Raw genomic sequence first — 15,517 nt, forward strand, 5'->3', positions numbered from 1 at the left:
TAACAAAACAAGGCAGAAAAACAGATTGACCAGCCATGCCATGCTGGGGTCAAAAACATGAAGGTAAAAAACAATAATCAAAAATAGTAGGTTGAAAATAAAGAGGCAGACATTCCAGTTTGGCATTGTCAATTAACCTCAACCCTTTCAGATGAAAATCTCAGAGAGACAAGAGAATGTGCAGGCTGTAGACAAGACAACAAATCGTGCTGTGCGAACCGCTGCTCAACATTTGGGTTACACAAAAATACATCATATTTTTGGATGCTGCCATGTCAAACACACAGTGTGCATTACAACATGACAAGGTACTCAAGAACTTTAGAATGCTCGATACTCCCTGTTCTTTGTCCCTTGGTGATGGGATCTCATTCACAATTCAACAGGAATCAAGAATCCGAAATAAAACTCTTGCCTGACCTCTAGTGGCAAAGAAGGGTTTTTCTAACCACACTGCTGTTGCTTTCACTTGAGTACTAGTATGCCCTTTGATGGACTGGCACTGGTATCCTCCTCAAAGGTGCTTATTTATTCTGGTTAGGAGACATTGCACTGACTGATGCCAGAATTTGCTTTGTTTTGTGTGGATCTGATTAAGTGGTTCAGGGCCCGTCCTTAAATTTGAACTCACTTGTCATCTCATTTTTTTCTATGAAATTAAACATTTGTATATTTTGGGGGGGAAACCAAGTTTGGTAAATTCCAGAGAACTCTCATCAGTTTCACTTCCAAACTTCAAACAATCCATTATTTAAATTCTTCCTCAGTATCATTATTAAAATCACATTATATTGCTTCCCTCACAGACTTACTGTTTACAAGGGCTCTCCCAAATACACCAAATGATGCTCCTCTAGAAAATGAAAAAAATGAGTTTTTATGAAAAACTAACAAAAGCACTAGTGTTGCTCTTCAACATAACCTTGCTTTTGTCAAGTCTACGGTCTTCTCACACGTGGTTAAGGTTGCAGCAGTGTTACATCACTTTATAGTTTACAAGTAGGATAGCTGCACATTGTTTCCATAATCTATCATCAAAACACCAAGACCACCCCCCACTAAAACTGGACGTGGCAAGAACATGTCCTAGACAGGGTGCTTGCCCATCACTAGGACACTTGTTCACTCCTACAAGGCAAGCCAAGAGAACCACACATCTTTAAAACGACATGCAAAATTAGCCAACCTGAAAAACCCAGCTAGATTGGGACCAAGTCTCTAGACCAGTGAGCACCCAATTTTCTTTTTTTATATAAACTTGAGAAGTTTAGACACTTTGACCTACTGGACATACGAGGTCAAGTGACCACCTAGAACTCAGATGTCCACTGTTGAGGTTCCTTCATGAAAGAAAAAAAAAAAATCCTACTACCACACTGCTTTAACAGCGGACGGACAATGGGACTTTATTCTAGGCACTGACACATCCATTATGAAACCAGTGGTCATTGGTGAGCTGCAAGCGGTAGAAATGTAAAGAACCACCCAGGAGTCCAAAAGGTAGATGGCATTCGAGAGGCACGATCATCCACAGGCCTGCCAGACGGACTGGGTCCAGGGAGCTTGAAATGAGTATTCAGTCTTTACTTGACTTTCTGGACAAGTAACAGCCATTAATGGTGCTTTTCTTAAAAGTATGAAGACATTACAAATAGCAGCCAGTAAAACTATGCAAACCTAAAAATCATAGCCTTGCTTCTTGGGGTGCACATTTATTAAGAGGACTTCAGTATGCGATGGTTCTTGCACTGAACACAATTTTACTTTGGCAGGGTCATTATGTGCTCTGCACTTTATGATGAGCACAGTATGCAGCTTGAGGTCCAATGATACAAGGACCAGAACTGTTGCGAATAAGGGGACAAAGAATCACCACATGCTCAAGTAACAACTATATACTGGCCCTAGAGGAATTTCAACTGACCCACGAAATAATCCATGACCAGGTCTTGCGAGTCACCAAGTTCATGTAAAACTTCATCCATTCACCGTCAAAGGGTTGCCTGCTGCGCCTAAAAGTAATCAAGGGCAAAGTGCCATAGCTAAAAATAGTGGCACCCAAAGAAGGACTGAAGAAAACCAATTCTAGGAGTGGAAACAAAACATACCACACAAAGGCAAAGGGCACCACCAGTAAGGAAACTATTCAAGGAGCAAGATGGACATATCCCCTTAAGAGGGTAGGTGTAACAGGAGCCGACAGGAATGACAGAGGATGACCACAGAAAGCTAGCAAAAGGTCAGAACTGCTCTTGGACAATCGGTGGCATTATTTTTACCTTTAAAAAGTCAGATGCCCCAACTACTGCTAGGACTCCTATCACAAGGCAAGTCAGTCTCAAACTGGGTGCTAGACGATTACTTAATGAATTCCACACAGGTCTACTGTATTGATTTTATGTACACAATTGGATTCTGCAAATTTTAAAACAGTACCATTTGTTTAATTTTTTGCGGCTCTTTGCCAACAAGCAGGTTTCCATCTTTTGACAGTCAACTCACTTGCTGTCAAATTCTGACTTCTATAAAAGTAGATATGGTTTCCAGCAAATACCCATATAGCCACCACCGCGCCATTTGAGTTTATCTCAGAGAATTTGGGGTGGAGTTTACATCACCTCATCTGTGCAAAACTGAAGACACACGTCTTAACATTTTTATTTCAAAGGGTGACCTCATTATAGCACGGATGTCAATTTCCTTACTAATGTACAGCAGTGAAGTGTGTAACAACCAAAAAGTTTTTTGTTGCTGTGCAGACTAGACACATTTTCTTCCCCTGCAATGTCACCACCAACACAATCAATTTATACATTAATTGAAGTGAAAAGCCTCAACTTTTAGCTGGCAAAAAGATTTAAACTCAACTCTGCTCCAACAGTTGAAAAATAACATGTCCATCACTTAATCAGTTTTCAATGAAGTTTAATCACACATTTGATTACAAGAAAACATTGCCATTCAATTTAATTTACATACAAATGCCCCCACACCTGGTGTGTATAGGAAAAAGCACACAATTATAAAACGCTCAAAATCAAAAATAGCATTTTATAATTAAGGTAGACTTAAGAAAATACACAATGCATCAAAGTTTAAGCGTGATCATAAAAAGGGTCAAGCAGCTATGCAAGAATGCTTGCTTTATCACCATGTCCTTGGGAGTGGGGGTGTTCTGGGGGAAGAGAGGAAAAAAAAAAAAATCTACTTTATAAAGCAGGCAAGTTTTGCAAAGCATAGCTCTAAATGGCATCTATATCAATATCATCTTCCTCCTTGTGTTCAGGCTTTACAGTTTCAACCTTCAGTTCTTTAACCGATGAGGAATACACAACCTGAAAGAAAGGGAAATAAAGGGGAGAAATAAGGATTAACGGATTCGCAACACTAGGGTCATAAAATTCTGGACAGCGTTGGTAAGGCGAACAACAGCAACCACTCAAATTTTAGCAATGGCTAGAATTGCAATTCAAACAAGATTCACCTCCACGTTTTCATCATCTTCCACTTCCTCATCCTCACTAGCCTCACTCTCCTCTTCTGCCTCCTTTAACCATTTGACAAAAGGAGCAGCTTTTGCATGGATTTCTTTGGCCAGCTCCTTCGAAACATATTTCTTGGACACCTGAGAAACAATCACATTGAAACCTTTACAACACAAAAATAGTGCACATTATATAAGTTGAAATAAAATCATTAGTTGTGTAGAATTTTATGAAGATTGAAAATTTTTGATTTCCACAAGTGTGCAATGTTGTGTTTATTTTTTCACAAATAGGACCACAATTAAAACTATTAAAGTAAAATACCTTTTCAGCCCATGCAAGTATGACATCCTCTTCTAGAAGATCTGCATCATACATAGCTTTCAAAATAATAGCAACTCGAGACAATAGTTGATCCTGATGCAGTTTAACTAAGCATTCAAATCCACCAAGCAAGTACTTCTGAGCTTTTTTGTTGTTGTGGCAAAACTAAAAAGAAATATACGGTTAGCATAACACCAACACCAACCCAGCATATAGCAGATTAGAACAAGGATACCTACACGCAGAAAATGACGCTTGTATTTCTTGATCTGATCACGAATATTTTCGTCAAACAGTAGCTCACTGAGAATTAGAGGGCCCATTGCCTTTACATCCAGCCTCTCTGCTTCTGCAAGAATTTCCTTGTCTGCACCATCAATGACTCCTTCCTCCTTCTTTTGCTATATTTGTAAAAAAGAAAATAAGGAAAAGCTCACTTTAGTTTACAAGTGAATGATGCTTCTTTACTTAATTCACTCAACAAAAGGTTAAAACTTTATCCTAATTTTGAATCCAGTAAAGAAAACATCTTGAGGTATTTCCTAATCAAAAATCAAAATGCCCAGTAGCTAGCCTCAAAAGCAAAAGACTAGACAAAATACTTGTTGCTTAGGTATATGGACTACATAAACAAACAATGATGCACCAAAAAGGGTTACAAACAAGTACTGCAATACCTTGACAAAGTTGTAGAACATATTGACCCTTTCTTCTAATGGCTTTTCCAGGTCTTCACTCAGAGTGAGATTCTTGGCATGGTCACTAATTTCATCCATTCTTCTTCTCTGAGCTTCTTCGGTTGTTTCTTCACCCCAGTCATCATCTTCATCATCTCCATCCTGTAAAAAAAAAAAAGTTTTAGAAACTGAGCATCAAATGGATGAAGAGCAGTAGATCAGCCTAACAAACATTTTGGTTTTCTTGAAGTGATCAAATGGTGCAAGGGGTTGTAGAATGACAAGCTCTTATTGAGGCCCACTGTTACCTTGACATACTGCTATGTGAATGGTTGAGAAGGCCGAAAAGAATGAAGAACGCCGAGTCAAGGGCACACACCACCACACCCTGCATTTTTGATTCAACTCCATCCCCCTAATAACATACTATTTTGTAATAAGTGTTAAGCGGTGCAACTGGGAAAAACAGTGGTATTCCCAATTAGGTCACATGGACAATTAAACCATAAGTTGGCAGAAACAAAAACCTGTAGCCCCATGTGGCTCCTAGAACTGAGTAGGACAAACAATTGGCCAAAATGGCCATGATAAAAAGACAGGACTTTACTGCAGTAAAAATATTTAATTCAACTCCTTCCTGCACAGATATTTGAGCCCATTAGCGATCAAACTGCTTCTCAAGTAACCTCTTCAGACTTTGTCCAGACAAATCCGTCACTGAACAGTTCTGTTAAATTCACCTTGATGCAAACTTGAACAGCCTAACCCAATGAGAGTATGCATCATCTGCAGCAAAGCAATGAGTGGATTCCACTTCTGTACCAAATGCTGCTGGTGTGCCTGCCAACAATATATTTCCCCATTTATGGCTTGGCTGAAACCTTTAAAAAGCAAGTCCAGCTAGATTTCAGTTTTAAGATTAAACACTTTCACATAAACCACCACCATACAAAAATCAATGCAAGTTAATTGTACATCAGAATTATGACTTAAGGTGTGACTGTTGATGCAAGCGGCTTGCTGGATCTTTCCACTTAGGCATGGTAAGTCCCCAGTTAGACATTAGGACAGGATAAAACCAAAACATCCATGCAGACAAAGGAAAGGCTTTCAAATACTTGTATCTAAGCTTTTATATTATTGACAACTCAGTAAAAAGAAGTTACTTAAAATGATCAGCATATAAAAACAGAAACCATGTGCTATCTACTGCTGAAATTAAAATCTGACAGGGTAATACTTTTACCAAATTTATCACAAAAAGGTTAACAAGTAAATCTGTTTATACATATGCAAGTACACTCCAGGAAACAAACCAACTCACGATTGCATCAGGTGCATCAATTTCATTATGGTTGGCTGCTTCTCCACTGCCAGATCCATTTTCCTTCTCTTTTCCTTTACGGTTCTTTTTTTCCTTCTCCTTCTTTGCGGATCCATTGTCGTTCTCTAAAATGAAAGAACATTTTTCTCAAAGATTATACCTTTCAGAGAAAATGAAGGACAGAGATTATTATATATATATATATATTATATATACACACACACACGATAGTACTGCTTGAAGATTTTTGCACATCTCCAATAAAGTGAGACTCCAATGGCAATGCTGTCAAAACACTTAAAATAGCTTTTACATTATTAAAAAAAAAAAAATAAATAAAAAAACAAAACCCCACCCCACACACAGGCTCTGGAATCTTAAACACTTCTCTAAAACAGAGTACCTCCTGACAATGCTTATTAATTCAAATATGACAAAATATTAACAGTTCTATAGGCTATGTAGCTAGATCTCAAGTCATAAAATTATCAATTTAAACTCTGCACGAGGACAAAATTTGTTTGGGAACAGGTAAGCATTTTAACAACATTAGCAACTGTTTTTCTAAACATTCAGAAATTAATTTTTGAAGAAATTAAATGACAGGTTTTTCTAGAACAAAACAAATGCCTCTTAAACCTGAAACATGGATTATTCCCCCCACCAATAACATTTGTCTTCGATACACTTGTAAGGCTACACCCTTTGCCATTTCAGTAATAAAAAAAAACTGCACTGGGCAGGGGAGTATGTTTATACTTCAAATATTATTCATTAGACTCACTAAAGAGCTTAGTTTACTTACCAGGTGGATTTTTTAGAATGAACGTGCAGAGTTTGTGTCTGGTGTCAAGCATGCCTCTGTATCCACAAGCTTTGCAAGAGTTACCAATGGTTTGTTTCTTAGGATTGACATGCTACGAAAAAAAAAAAAAAAAATGTTTAATAAGAAATTTACATTTAAGTGCGATTCATCCATCCATTTTCCAACCCGCTGAATCCGAACACAGGGTCACGGGGGACTGCTGGAGCCAATCCCAGCCAACACAGGGCACAAGGCAGGAACCAATCCTGGGCAGGGTGCCAACCTACCACAGAACACACACAAACACACCAAGCACACACTAGGGCCAATTTAGAATCGCCAATCCACCTAACCAGCATGTCTTTGGACTGTGGGAGGAAACCGGAGTGCCCAGAGGAAACCCACACAGACATGGGGAGAACATGCAAACTCCACGCAGGGAGGACCCGGGAAGCGAACCCAGGTCCCCCAACTGCGAGGCAGCAGCGCTACCCACTGCGCCGCCCTTAAGTGCGATTGCCCCACAACATATTTTAAAATTACATTAGGAGCACTCAAACTTCAAAGTCGGTACATCTTGACAATTACCTTTAATAGTACCGTATGTGTACAAAGTACAGCGACATTCTTACATGCGTTATCTACCATGCAACATGTTGCCAAGTGTAGTTTCAAGAGGTCAAAACAAAAAACTTGGCGAATACCAGGTTACATGAATGGTATACTCATGCAAGAGTATAGGATGTTCATGTAACAGGAACAGCTGAAAATGGTGTGGATTTTATGTGTGTGTCACAAACTAGGGCTTCAGTACAACATCCTGGGTGATCCAAACTTACCAGGTCAGTTTCAGGATTTTCACACTCTGGACACAGCACAAATTTTCTAATGAACCCATCCAGCATGTCTTGCAGCTTATTCGCCTCATGAGATCCATTGACAATGTAGCGGTCATTCTTGGCATCAAACTGGGTCTGTGCACCCAGCTCACAACCAAAATACTTGGTGGGATCTAATTAAATAAGGAACAAAAGGATTACAAATGCTACAGAACACTTTGCATTATTATTAGTACTCCTTGAACAATGCTCTCAAACCCTACCAACATTAAATTTTCCAGCATTTGACCTAGTAGCTAAAATCAAAAAATTGTTTGCCCCAGATTTAACTCTTTCAGGACAGATGTCAACTTTTGTCAAAGTTCAGGGGTAAATGACAGTAGTAAGTTGTAAACTGCAACAAAATGCACTATTCTGTTTCAGTTTGACTCCCTTTGCTAAAAAGAAAGTTGGATTAGTTGATGTGACCTAAATTCCTTCCCTGTGTGTATGAGTAGTAAAGAACAAACAACCTCTAAAATGGCAAACATTTGGCAAGAGACCAAAGTAAATGTGCAAAGCAAAATACTCCCGTAGACAACATTTTGCATATTATAACTGAAATTGGGCTCCGACTTGGAATTCCAAATTTTGATGCAAGAGATCGAAAACTAAAGTGAAATCCAGCATTAGCTGATTGGTCCCCAGCTTATTGTGGTGCTGAACACATTCATGTAGCTGATGAGCCTACAGCAATGTTCACCTGGGAGGACCTCACTTATTAGGAGAGGTACAATCCAGATTGCAAGCCACTGTAACTGCCATGTGAAGACAGCCAGCCCACGTTCCTGCTAGCTATCAAGCCACCCCTCGCAGCCTCAGAGGCTGAACAGGCAACAACAGCAGCCACAGCACACAGTAACATGTTTCATGTCGGATTTCGGTGTGCAACTGAGAACGTTTTTTGGAAAAAATATTCAGCCCCCCAAGAGGGGGAAGAAGAAGAAGAAGAAGAAAAAAAAAAAAAAAAAGTACTGACAAAATGCTTGCCATTGCACAGGGCACTATGAAAGAACAAAAAAAAAAATTGTAAAAACAAAAACCAAAAAGATGAGGCTATTATTTCCAATAACCCAACAAGCATTTTGTTTAGTCCTAAGGAAAATCCATGACTTGAGTTTTATTCCAACTGATCTATTTGTTAGGGAGTGGTTCTTGTTTTTGGTTCTGCTATTCCCGGAAATTCTCTATTACTACCCCAAACAAAAACACAGAACACTTATTCTATTTCATTCATTCATGAAGAGTTTGCTTCCTTGTTTCCAAATTTTGACATCACCAAATGCTTATGGAAAAATATCTTGCTAGTAGCTAAGTGAATCTAGCACTGCAGTAATAATTGCTCCTCTTTGGAATTAAGTGCAGTTACCTGCATCTGTGTCTGTACTGTTCATTGTTTATAAGCCGCATTTAGAGGTCATTAACAGAGCAAACAAATTTAAATGAAGGTTCAAAAATACAATATTTAGTAATTTCTCACAAAATTTCTGTAAGCTGGACAAGTAAACAAGAATATCAATTAAATGAAAAAAAGAGTGACACACAGATGTGTAAAATTAGTTAAGAAACTAAAGGCCCTGGCAAAAATCCCTGAACTTGAAAGATCACGCAAACATGGTGGTTGGGGATGTATGTTAAAAGAATAATCACAGCACTCTTAGCATGTGTGAAAATGTGAAAGGATTTGGTTTGAGACTTTTACAAATATATCTGTAATCACACTGTATGTTTTGTTTTTGTCAATACACAACACAAAATGTTAACTACGTAATTGGATAAAATTAACACAAACCCGTAATAGAATAGTAGTTTCTGACCAGTTATTCAAACATCTGATGAGAAAATTTTCCTCTTGCATTTGCCTCATGACTACCGATAGATTTTACATATTAACATTAGCCCAAAGAGACTATCAGTATTAGAATTAGTTTTATGGGATACAAAAAAAAACAAAAAAAACAACCACACACACAACTCTGGTCATATACTCTTATTTCAAAGAGTAAAAATGTACTTTGTGGAATATCATCTAATTTACTAGAATTTTAAGACTCCCAAGATGAAAAGAGTAAAGCTATGGACAGACATCTCTTGCTTTGTGCGGCGGGGAAAGGTACCTGACCCCTCGCCTAATACTTGACTAGACAAAGCGGGTTTTATAATTTAACCATCATGGATTTCAACCGATTATGTGATTATGCCCATTTCAAAAATTGCTATGCATGGTGGCCAGAATATATGCTGTATTTGAAAGATACCCTTCACTTACACGTTGGAGGCCGATTAAGTGCCTTTGCAACATCAACCATGTTGACTATTACGGTCTTAATTCCATTTCCTTTGCCCTCAACCTACCAAAAAAAAGTAAAAAAAAAAGTTACTTATCTTGCACAATATTAAAAACAATTTTTTTGTATCCCTCACATTTTAAAAACTCTAGACATGAAATAAACCTAGAATCCTTTCAAGGAAGTATTCAATTAATACTTTCAAAGTACTTTTAAATGCACTATTAGAGCTTTGTGCCAAGGAAATATTTGTATTCCCTTATACAGGGACTGAAGACTGGCAGAGTATTTACAAAAACAAACAAAAAAACAACAGTTACCTGCCAAGATAAACCAGTGTTGAACAACATCAACAACTGGAACACCACAAATAACTAAGAACCATCAAGAAAATAACTCTGTACATACCTTAGCAATCAGACGGGGCATTTTGTAGCGATAGAACTGGTCTGAAACGCTGCGGTTAACGTTGACAGACATTTTGGCTTTTTAGATGTTTTATCAATAAGATAAAAAGATCTTTGATTGCAATTTTTTGGTATCTTCTGTCTTGAGAAGAGTGGATGACATAAACGACTGTAAGTGTACTCGGTCTTTGACATGAAAATGTTTGCGCCACTGAGGCTGCAAGCTCCTTGGTTGTTGGCTAAGTTTCCCCCACACAGGTACCAACAGCTGCGCAACAGCTCTGGAGAAAAAGAAAAAAAAAAATAATTTTTTTCAGTTACTTAGAACAGTTCATTTTTAATAGCACATAATGGAGAAATCAAGGAGGCCTATTACGGGTTTTTCCAATTATTCAGTAAAGAATCAGAACAGAAATTAAAGATTAAAAAGTAAGAGTTCAAATAAATAAAACTTCACAAGAAGGACTAATTGCCCCCCCCCAAAACCAATGTTTGAGGGCCTCTTAAAAAGTGGTGCATTGGTAATTGATCATCTTATAGTAAACAACCAATTTGCAATTTTGCTTGTAAACTATAGCTTGTTACAGAAAAATCACCCTAATTTTACAGTGAAAAAAAAATTCACTCAACAGGATAGATCAAACACTTTCATTTACAAATCTGTCAAGACTCAGTTATATATGACACTAATCAAATACCTGTACGCCCATATTGTTCACACTGCAGCTGGCCCTTAAGTCCCAGAATAGAGGTTCACAGGTTACAATTTTTAACAACCAAAAAGACATCAGATGCATTTACATTACACATTAAAATTCAGATTAGTCTAAAAATAGAAGAAATGTTGAACTGAACCATAGTCCTGAATGCCCTGCAAATTCTCAGGACACTTTTTTTGTAACTTTGTCAGCTTACTACAACAAAATGGGGGAGGGGTGGGAGAGGCTGGTGTCAACACATCTGACTAGAAAATAATTCTGTTAAACAAGTTCCACTAGAGAGCAGCTCCAATTTTACACTACAGAGAATACGGAACATGCTTTTGAAACAGTGGAAAATTAAAATTCTGAACCTAGTGCCTTAACTGTAAAAAGGGTGCAGTTAAAATGTGCACATAAAACACCAGATACTGTTTTGACTAAATTATAATTCATTTATATAGTGCTTTTCAAGGTACTCAAAAGTACTTTACACACTGAGTGGGGGAGCCACTTTAGCCATCACTGATGTGCTGTATCCACCTGGATAATGCAACGGCAGCCATTTTGCGCCAGTAAGCTCATCACACACTAGCTGTTAGGTGGTGAAAGATAGCCAATCAGAGACAAGGGGATTATGGGGCCTGAATGACCAGGAGGTGGTGGACTGTTTAGCCAGGATGTTGGGCCATATACTACTCTTTACGAAGGATGCCCAGGGATCTTTAACAACCACAGAGACAATACCTCGGTTTTATGTCTCATCTGAAGAAGTCATTATTACAGCATAATGTCCCAGTCACTACATTGGGATCCACATTCAGACTACAGGGTAGGCACCCCCTGCTGGCCTCAAACACCTCTTGCAGCATAAACCAAACCAAAATTCCTGGTTGATCTCCCATTCAGTTACTGGCTGGGCCCAAACATGCATTGATTAGAATGGCCGCTGACTTTGTAGTGTGCAGCTTGAAACTTCATCAAGATGTTCAGTTTTGAAAAATCAATATAACTTAAGCAGATTGGCACCACCATTTTGCAGCTCTCACAGGAGGAAAAAAAAAAAGGATTACAGTAAATATCAAACAAATGTACCCCTTCCAGTTCAGGCAATCCACTGCATAATTAACACTCCTCACTGCCCGGTTTAAACACCTGCTGCATATTGAATAACAGTGGGTTTGAGGTCTGCTCTGCTGGTTTTACAGAACAAGATTTAATATCCTCTTTGGACAGCATGTGTGTGGCATTTTTAACATGTTATTTTTTTATACATTTCCCAATTTACTACTAAATGGAAAAGTAAATTAACGCTGAATGAGCAAATAAGTGAAAGATGAGAAATGGTTTCAGCAATAGACTACATGATGCAGGAGCTTACTCTAAAAAGGCAAAAGAAAGCATGTGGGGAGCTTGTTCTTTACTGTATTGGTTTTGAAAGTTTCGGAGCAGAAGTCTTGTAGTATCACTCTTAACATCCATATAAAAATTGCAGAGAAAGAAGTCAGATACCCCAGAATAAACAAACAATTTATGTATTTTGGTGCAAAGAAAATTTGCAACCAGTCAATCAAGGATAAAGCAGTCCACGGATGATACATTTTCAGTAAGCAAAAAGTATCACAATTCGGTAAGATCGGCATTTTTGTTTTGCCCCTAAAACTAACAAAATTATATATAATTTATTTATTAAAACGCAGAACCTTTAAAATAGATCCAACATAACCGTAGCTAAGCGTACACTGCTTGCGCCCGTTTACCTGGGGTCGGTTTGCATATTAAAATCTTGACTCCTCGGTTAAAAAAATAAATAAAAATAAATGATTCAACTAAAATAATAAACCGCGCATATGTGACGTTCACTCCGCTAAAGGAGTGAAAATATCGCAGACACTATCTAATACTGAAAAGACCGTCTGCTCCAGGGACACACCCGATTAAGTGTCAAAGAGTACACAATAGAGACGTGCGCTACGCGATAGGAGGACTCTCCTGCCTGATATCTGGGCCAACAACGCACGGACCTAATGAATGCTCCTAATCTCGAATTGCAGGGCAACCTTTCCAAGTGATGACTCACGAGTGCTGAACAGTCGTACACGCGCTAGCTACCACGTCGCACTTCTAGTTCGCGAGGTTTGCATTCAAGGCAATCAACTAAAGCACATCACACGGGAAAATTATTTCCACGCTGTTTACCTTCACTGCACAAGCTGAAAAAAGGGGCGCGATGTGCCACATGGATTTACAGCGCACCAGCATTGGTGCAGAATGCGTCACGAGACAGAGAGAATGGGCGCCATTTTGAGGCACATTTTTAACACATACGCCACAATTTCCATTTTCACCTGACGGAAAACAGGCAAGAAACAGCATACAAGATCATAAGATTATAATAAACGTCAAATACCTTTCCCATCCGTCGCTCCTCTCGTCCAGGTACTCACCGTTTTCGTAAAATAAAGACATAAACACAACGCTGCTCGCCCTTGGACGGGATGAACTTGTTGGTTACGGAAGGTACTGGTGGGATTTATTATTACAGGAAAGCGAAAAGGCACGGCAAGGATGCCGATCAATGAGGGGTTCACCTTTCCAACGGATATGGATTTAAAAAAAATAATACAGGCAATAAATCAGAGACGCCCTCGGGAACAGGGTATCTGCAAAAGGAAAATAACATGAAATTAAGTTACAATTAATTACCATTTTAAATAAATATTCACAAAAACAAATGTACGACTAATTAAATTAATATAATTACATTAACTCGATAATTGTTTTATTTTCGCCTTAATTGAGGACAAAAACAATCAACACCCACTCTCATCGACTCACCTCGAGAACGTTCTCGCAAACTGTGACCGACGCAAAAGCGCTTCGACGCCAGTTAAGAGACGGTCTCCACAAAAAGAGTAGCCCCGCCTGCAGCCGTGCCATTGGTTGGGGAACATGTTCGCTCCATTTTCTTTCTTATTATTGGATCTCTTCGTCATCAATCGTAGCGCAGCGTAATAGGAGACTGCTACAGGCGGGCTACAGCGGTCTCGCGAGGAAACATGTGCGTCAATGCAATCTGGGAGGGGTTCGGTCTCGTTACTCACTGAAGTTCTTGCGTCTAGGCAATAAATTTGAACGGTATTAGTTCTTATTCCTTTTAACACAACGGTGGAACCTTCAGTTTTCTTTTAACTTTTCTCCCTTGCAGTGTGCCATGCGTCGGGTTCATTTGGCCGCTCCACTCTCGCTCGGTATACTGAAGATGTTCCTTAATTGGACTGACACGAATTAGTGGTGGTTGACCGCGTGGCTGTCCTCTGCAAAAGATCGGCGTCCCGCCCAAGAACGGTTTCTTTCCCGCACACATTGCCGGAACTATAAGCTCCGGTGACACGTTGTTCAAGAATGCACGCAAAACGATGTCATGTTATTTTATGATGCATATACTGAAATTACTGAGCGACTGAACAGGCGCAATAAATGGATGTTTGATGCTTTCATGTTCTAAAAGGTTTTTAGATGTCGCAGCTCTCGGGATCATGCAAGTCTGAGAACCAGTGACTTGTATAGTTTGGTAAAATAAGAATTTATATTATTAATTAAATACAGTTTAACATTTTAAGCTAATAGCTGATGGCCATCTGTCTATACTGGTTATGTAAAATGCTAATTTTTGGCCGTCTGTTACGTAATTACTTGTGAACTAGTGGGGCTAGACCCTTGATCTTCATCTTGGTCTTAACTGAAAGCTTTTGCACCAAAAAGCTTATGATATGTTCTGGGTAAAAACAAACAAACAAAAACTAGGTTGCAGCATCCTGACGGGCACTATACTGGCAGACAGAAAACTTTATTGTAATTAAAGCATAGTTCCCATCAGCCCATCAATTGATAATCCCCCATGTCACGGTACACTCTTAAAAATAATGGTTCTCTAATGGCCCTTTATAGTTATTTACTGGGTTGTGTGGTTCTGTGTAGAACTATTGCTTGACAAAGCACCATTTTATTCTGGGAAAAGTTCTTTGCATATGAAGTTGGTTCTTTGTGGTTTGAAAAACTTCCTAATATATAGAAAATAGCTGATATCTTTAATGTATGATAGTGTCCTGCTAGGTAGTCGAACAGGTTAAGAAAACCTGGGCTTAGCCTCTGGTATTGTATGCACCAAAAGTCCTTTTAAAATCATGACCCATTGGTATTTCATAAATCTGTCACCATCTATTCATGGTTCTTTACTGTGTGGAGCCCGTTCTGGAACCTTCATGTGAATGGGTCTTTTGTGAACCAAAAGTTATTCCGCTATGGCATCGCTCAGAAGAACTACTCTGGGAACCTTTATTATTAAGAGTATACATATGTTTTCATTATTATTTCATGTCTGTATTTTTTAATGTATTTATATTAGGACAGTTACTTTTTAACAGTAATTTCATCCAGAACTTTATTCAGCATTTCCAAGTGTGTGGGTATTTTAGTCCATTACTATAATTAGTGGGTCTGATGCTGAAGTAGTTACAGCCTTTCATCATTTGGTGTTGCTTGCCTGAGTGCCTTATCCACTTGTTTTTAATTGTCATCATTAGCATACAATGAAGGAAGCAAATTACACAGAAAAAGGGCAAAATAGT

General features: G+C 38.6%; 1 protein-coding gene across 2 annotated transcripts; it reads right to left on the minus strand.

Moving 5' to 3' along the window:
• Positions 1-2,908: 2,908 nt before the first annotated feature.
• Positions 2,909-13,873, minus strand: eif5 (eukaryotic translation initiation factor 5). Of its 2 annotated transcripts, none has more exons than XM_028822270.2 (12): positions 13,725-13,873; positions 13,334-13,549; positions 10,190-10,469; positions 9,763-9,844; positions 7,455-7,627; positions 6,616-6,727; positions 5,811-5,935; positions 4,487-4,648; positions 4,049-4,210; positions 3,810-3,974; positions 3,485-3,625; positions 2,909-3,335 (listed from the first exon to the last, which is right to left on the minus strand). In XM_028822270.2, exons 3-12 carry the CDS (start codon positions 10,259-10,261, stop codon positions 3,243-3,245), a joined length of 1,287 nt encoding a protein of 428 aa, XP_028678103.1. In that variant the 5' UTR covers positions 10,262-10,469; positions 13,334-13,549; positions 13,725-13,873; the 3' UTR covers positions 2,909-3,242. The 2 variants fall into 2 exon arrangements, with proteins under 2 accessions (XP_028678103.1, XP_028678101.1); XM_028822268.2 differs by having other exon boundaries at positions 13,297-13,549.
• Positions 13,874-15,517: the final 1,644 nt, after the last annotated feature.

Source organism: Erpetoichthys calabaricus, chromosome 16 (genome assembly GCF_900747795.2).
Source record: "Erpetoichthys calabaricus chromosome 16, fErpCal1.3, whole genome shotgun sequence".
In the NCBI taxonomy this organism is placed as follows: domain Eukaryota; kingdom Metazoa; phylum Chordata; class Cladistia; order Polypteriformes; family Polypteridae; genus Erpetoichthys; species Erpetoichthys calabaricus.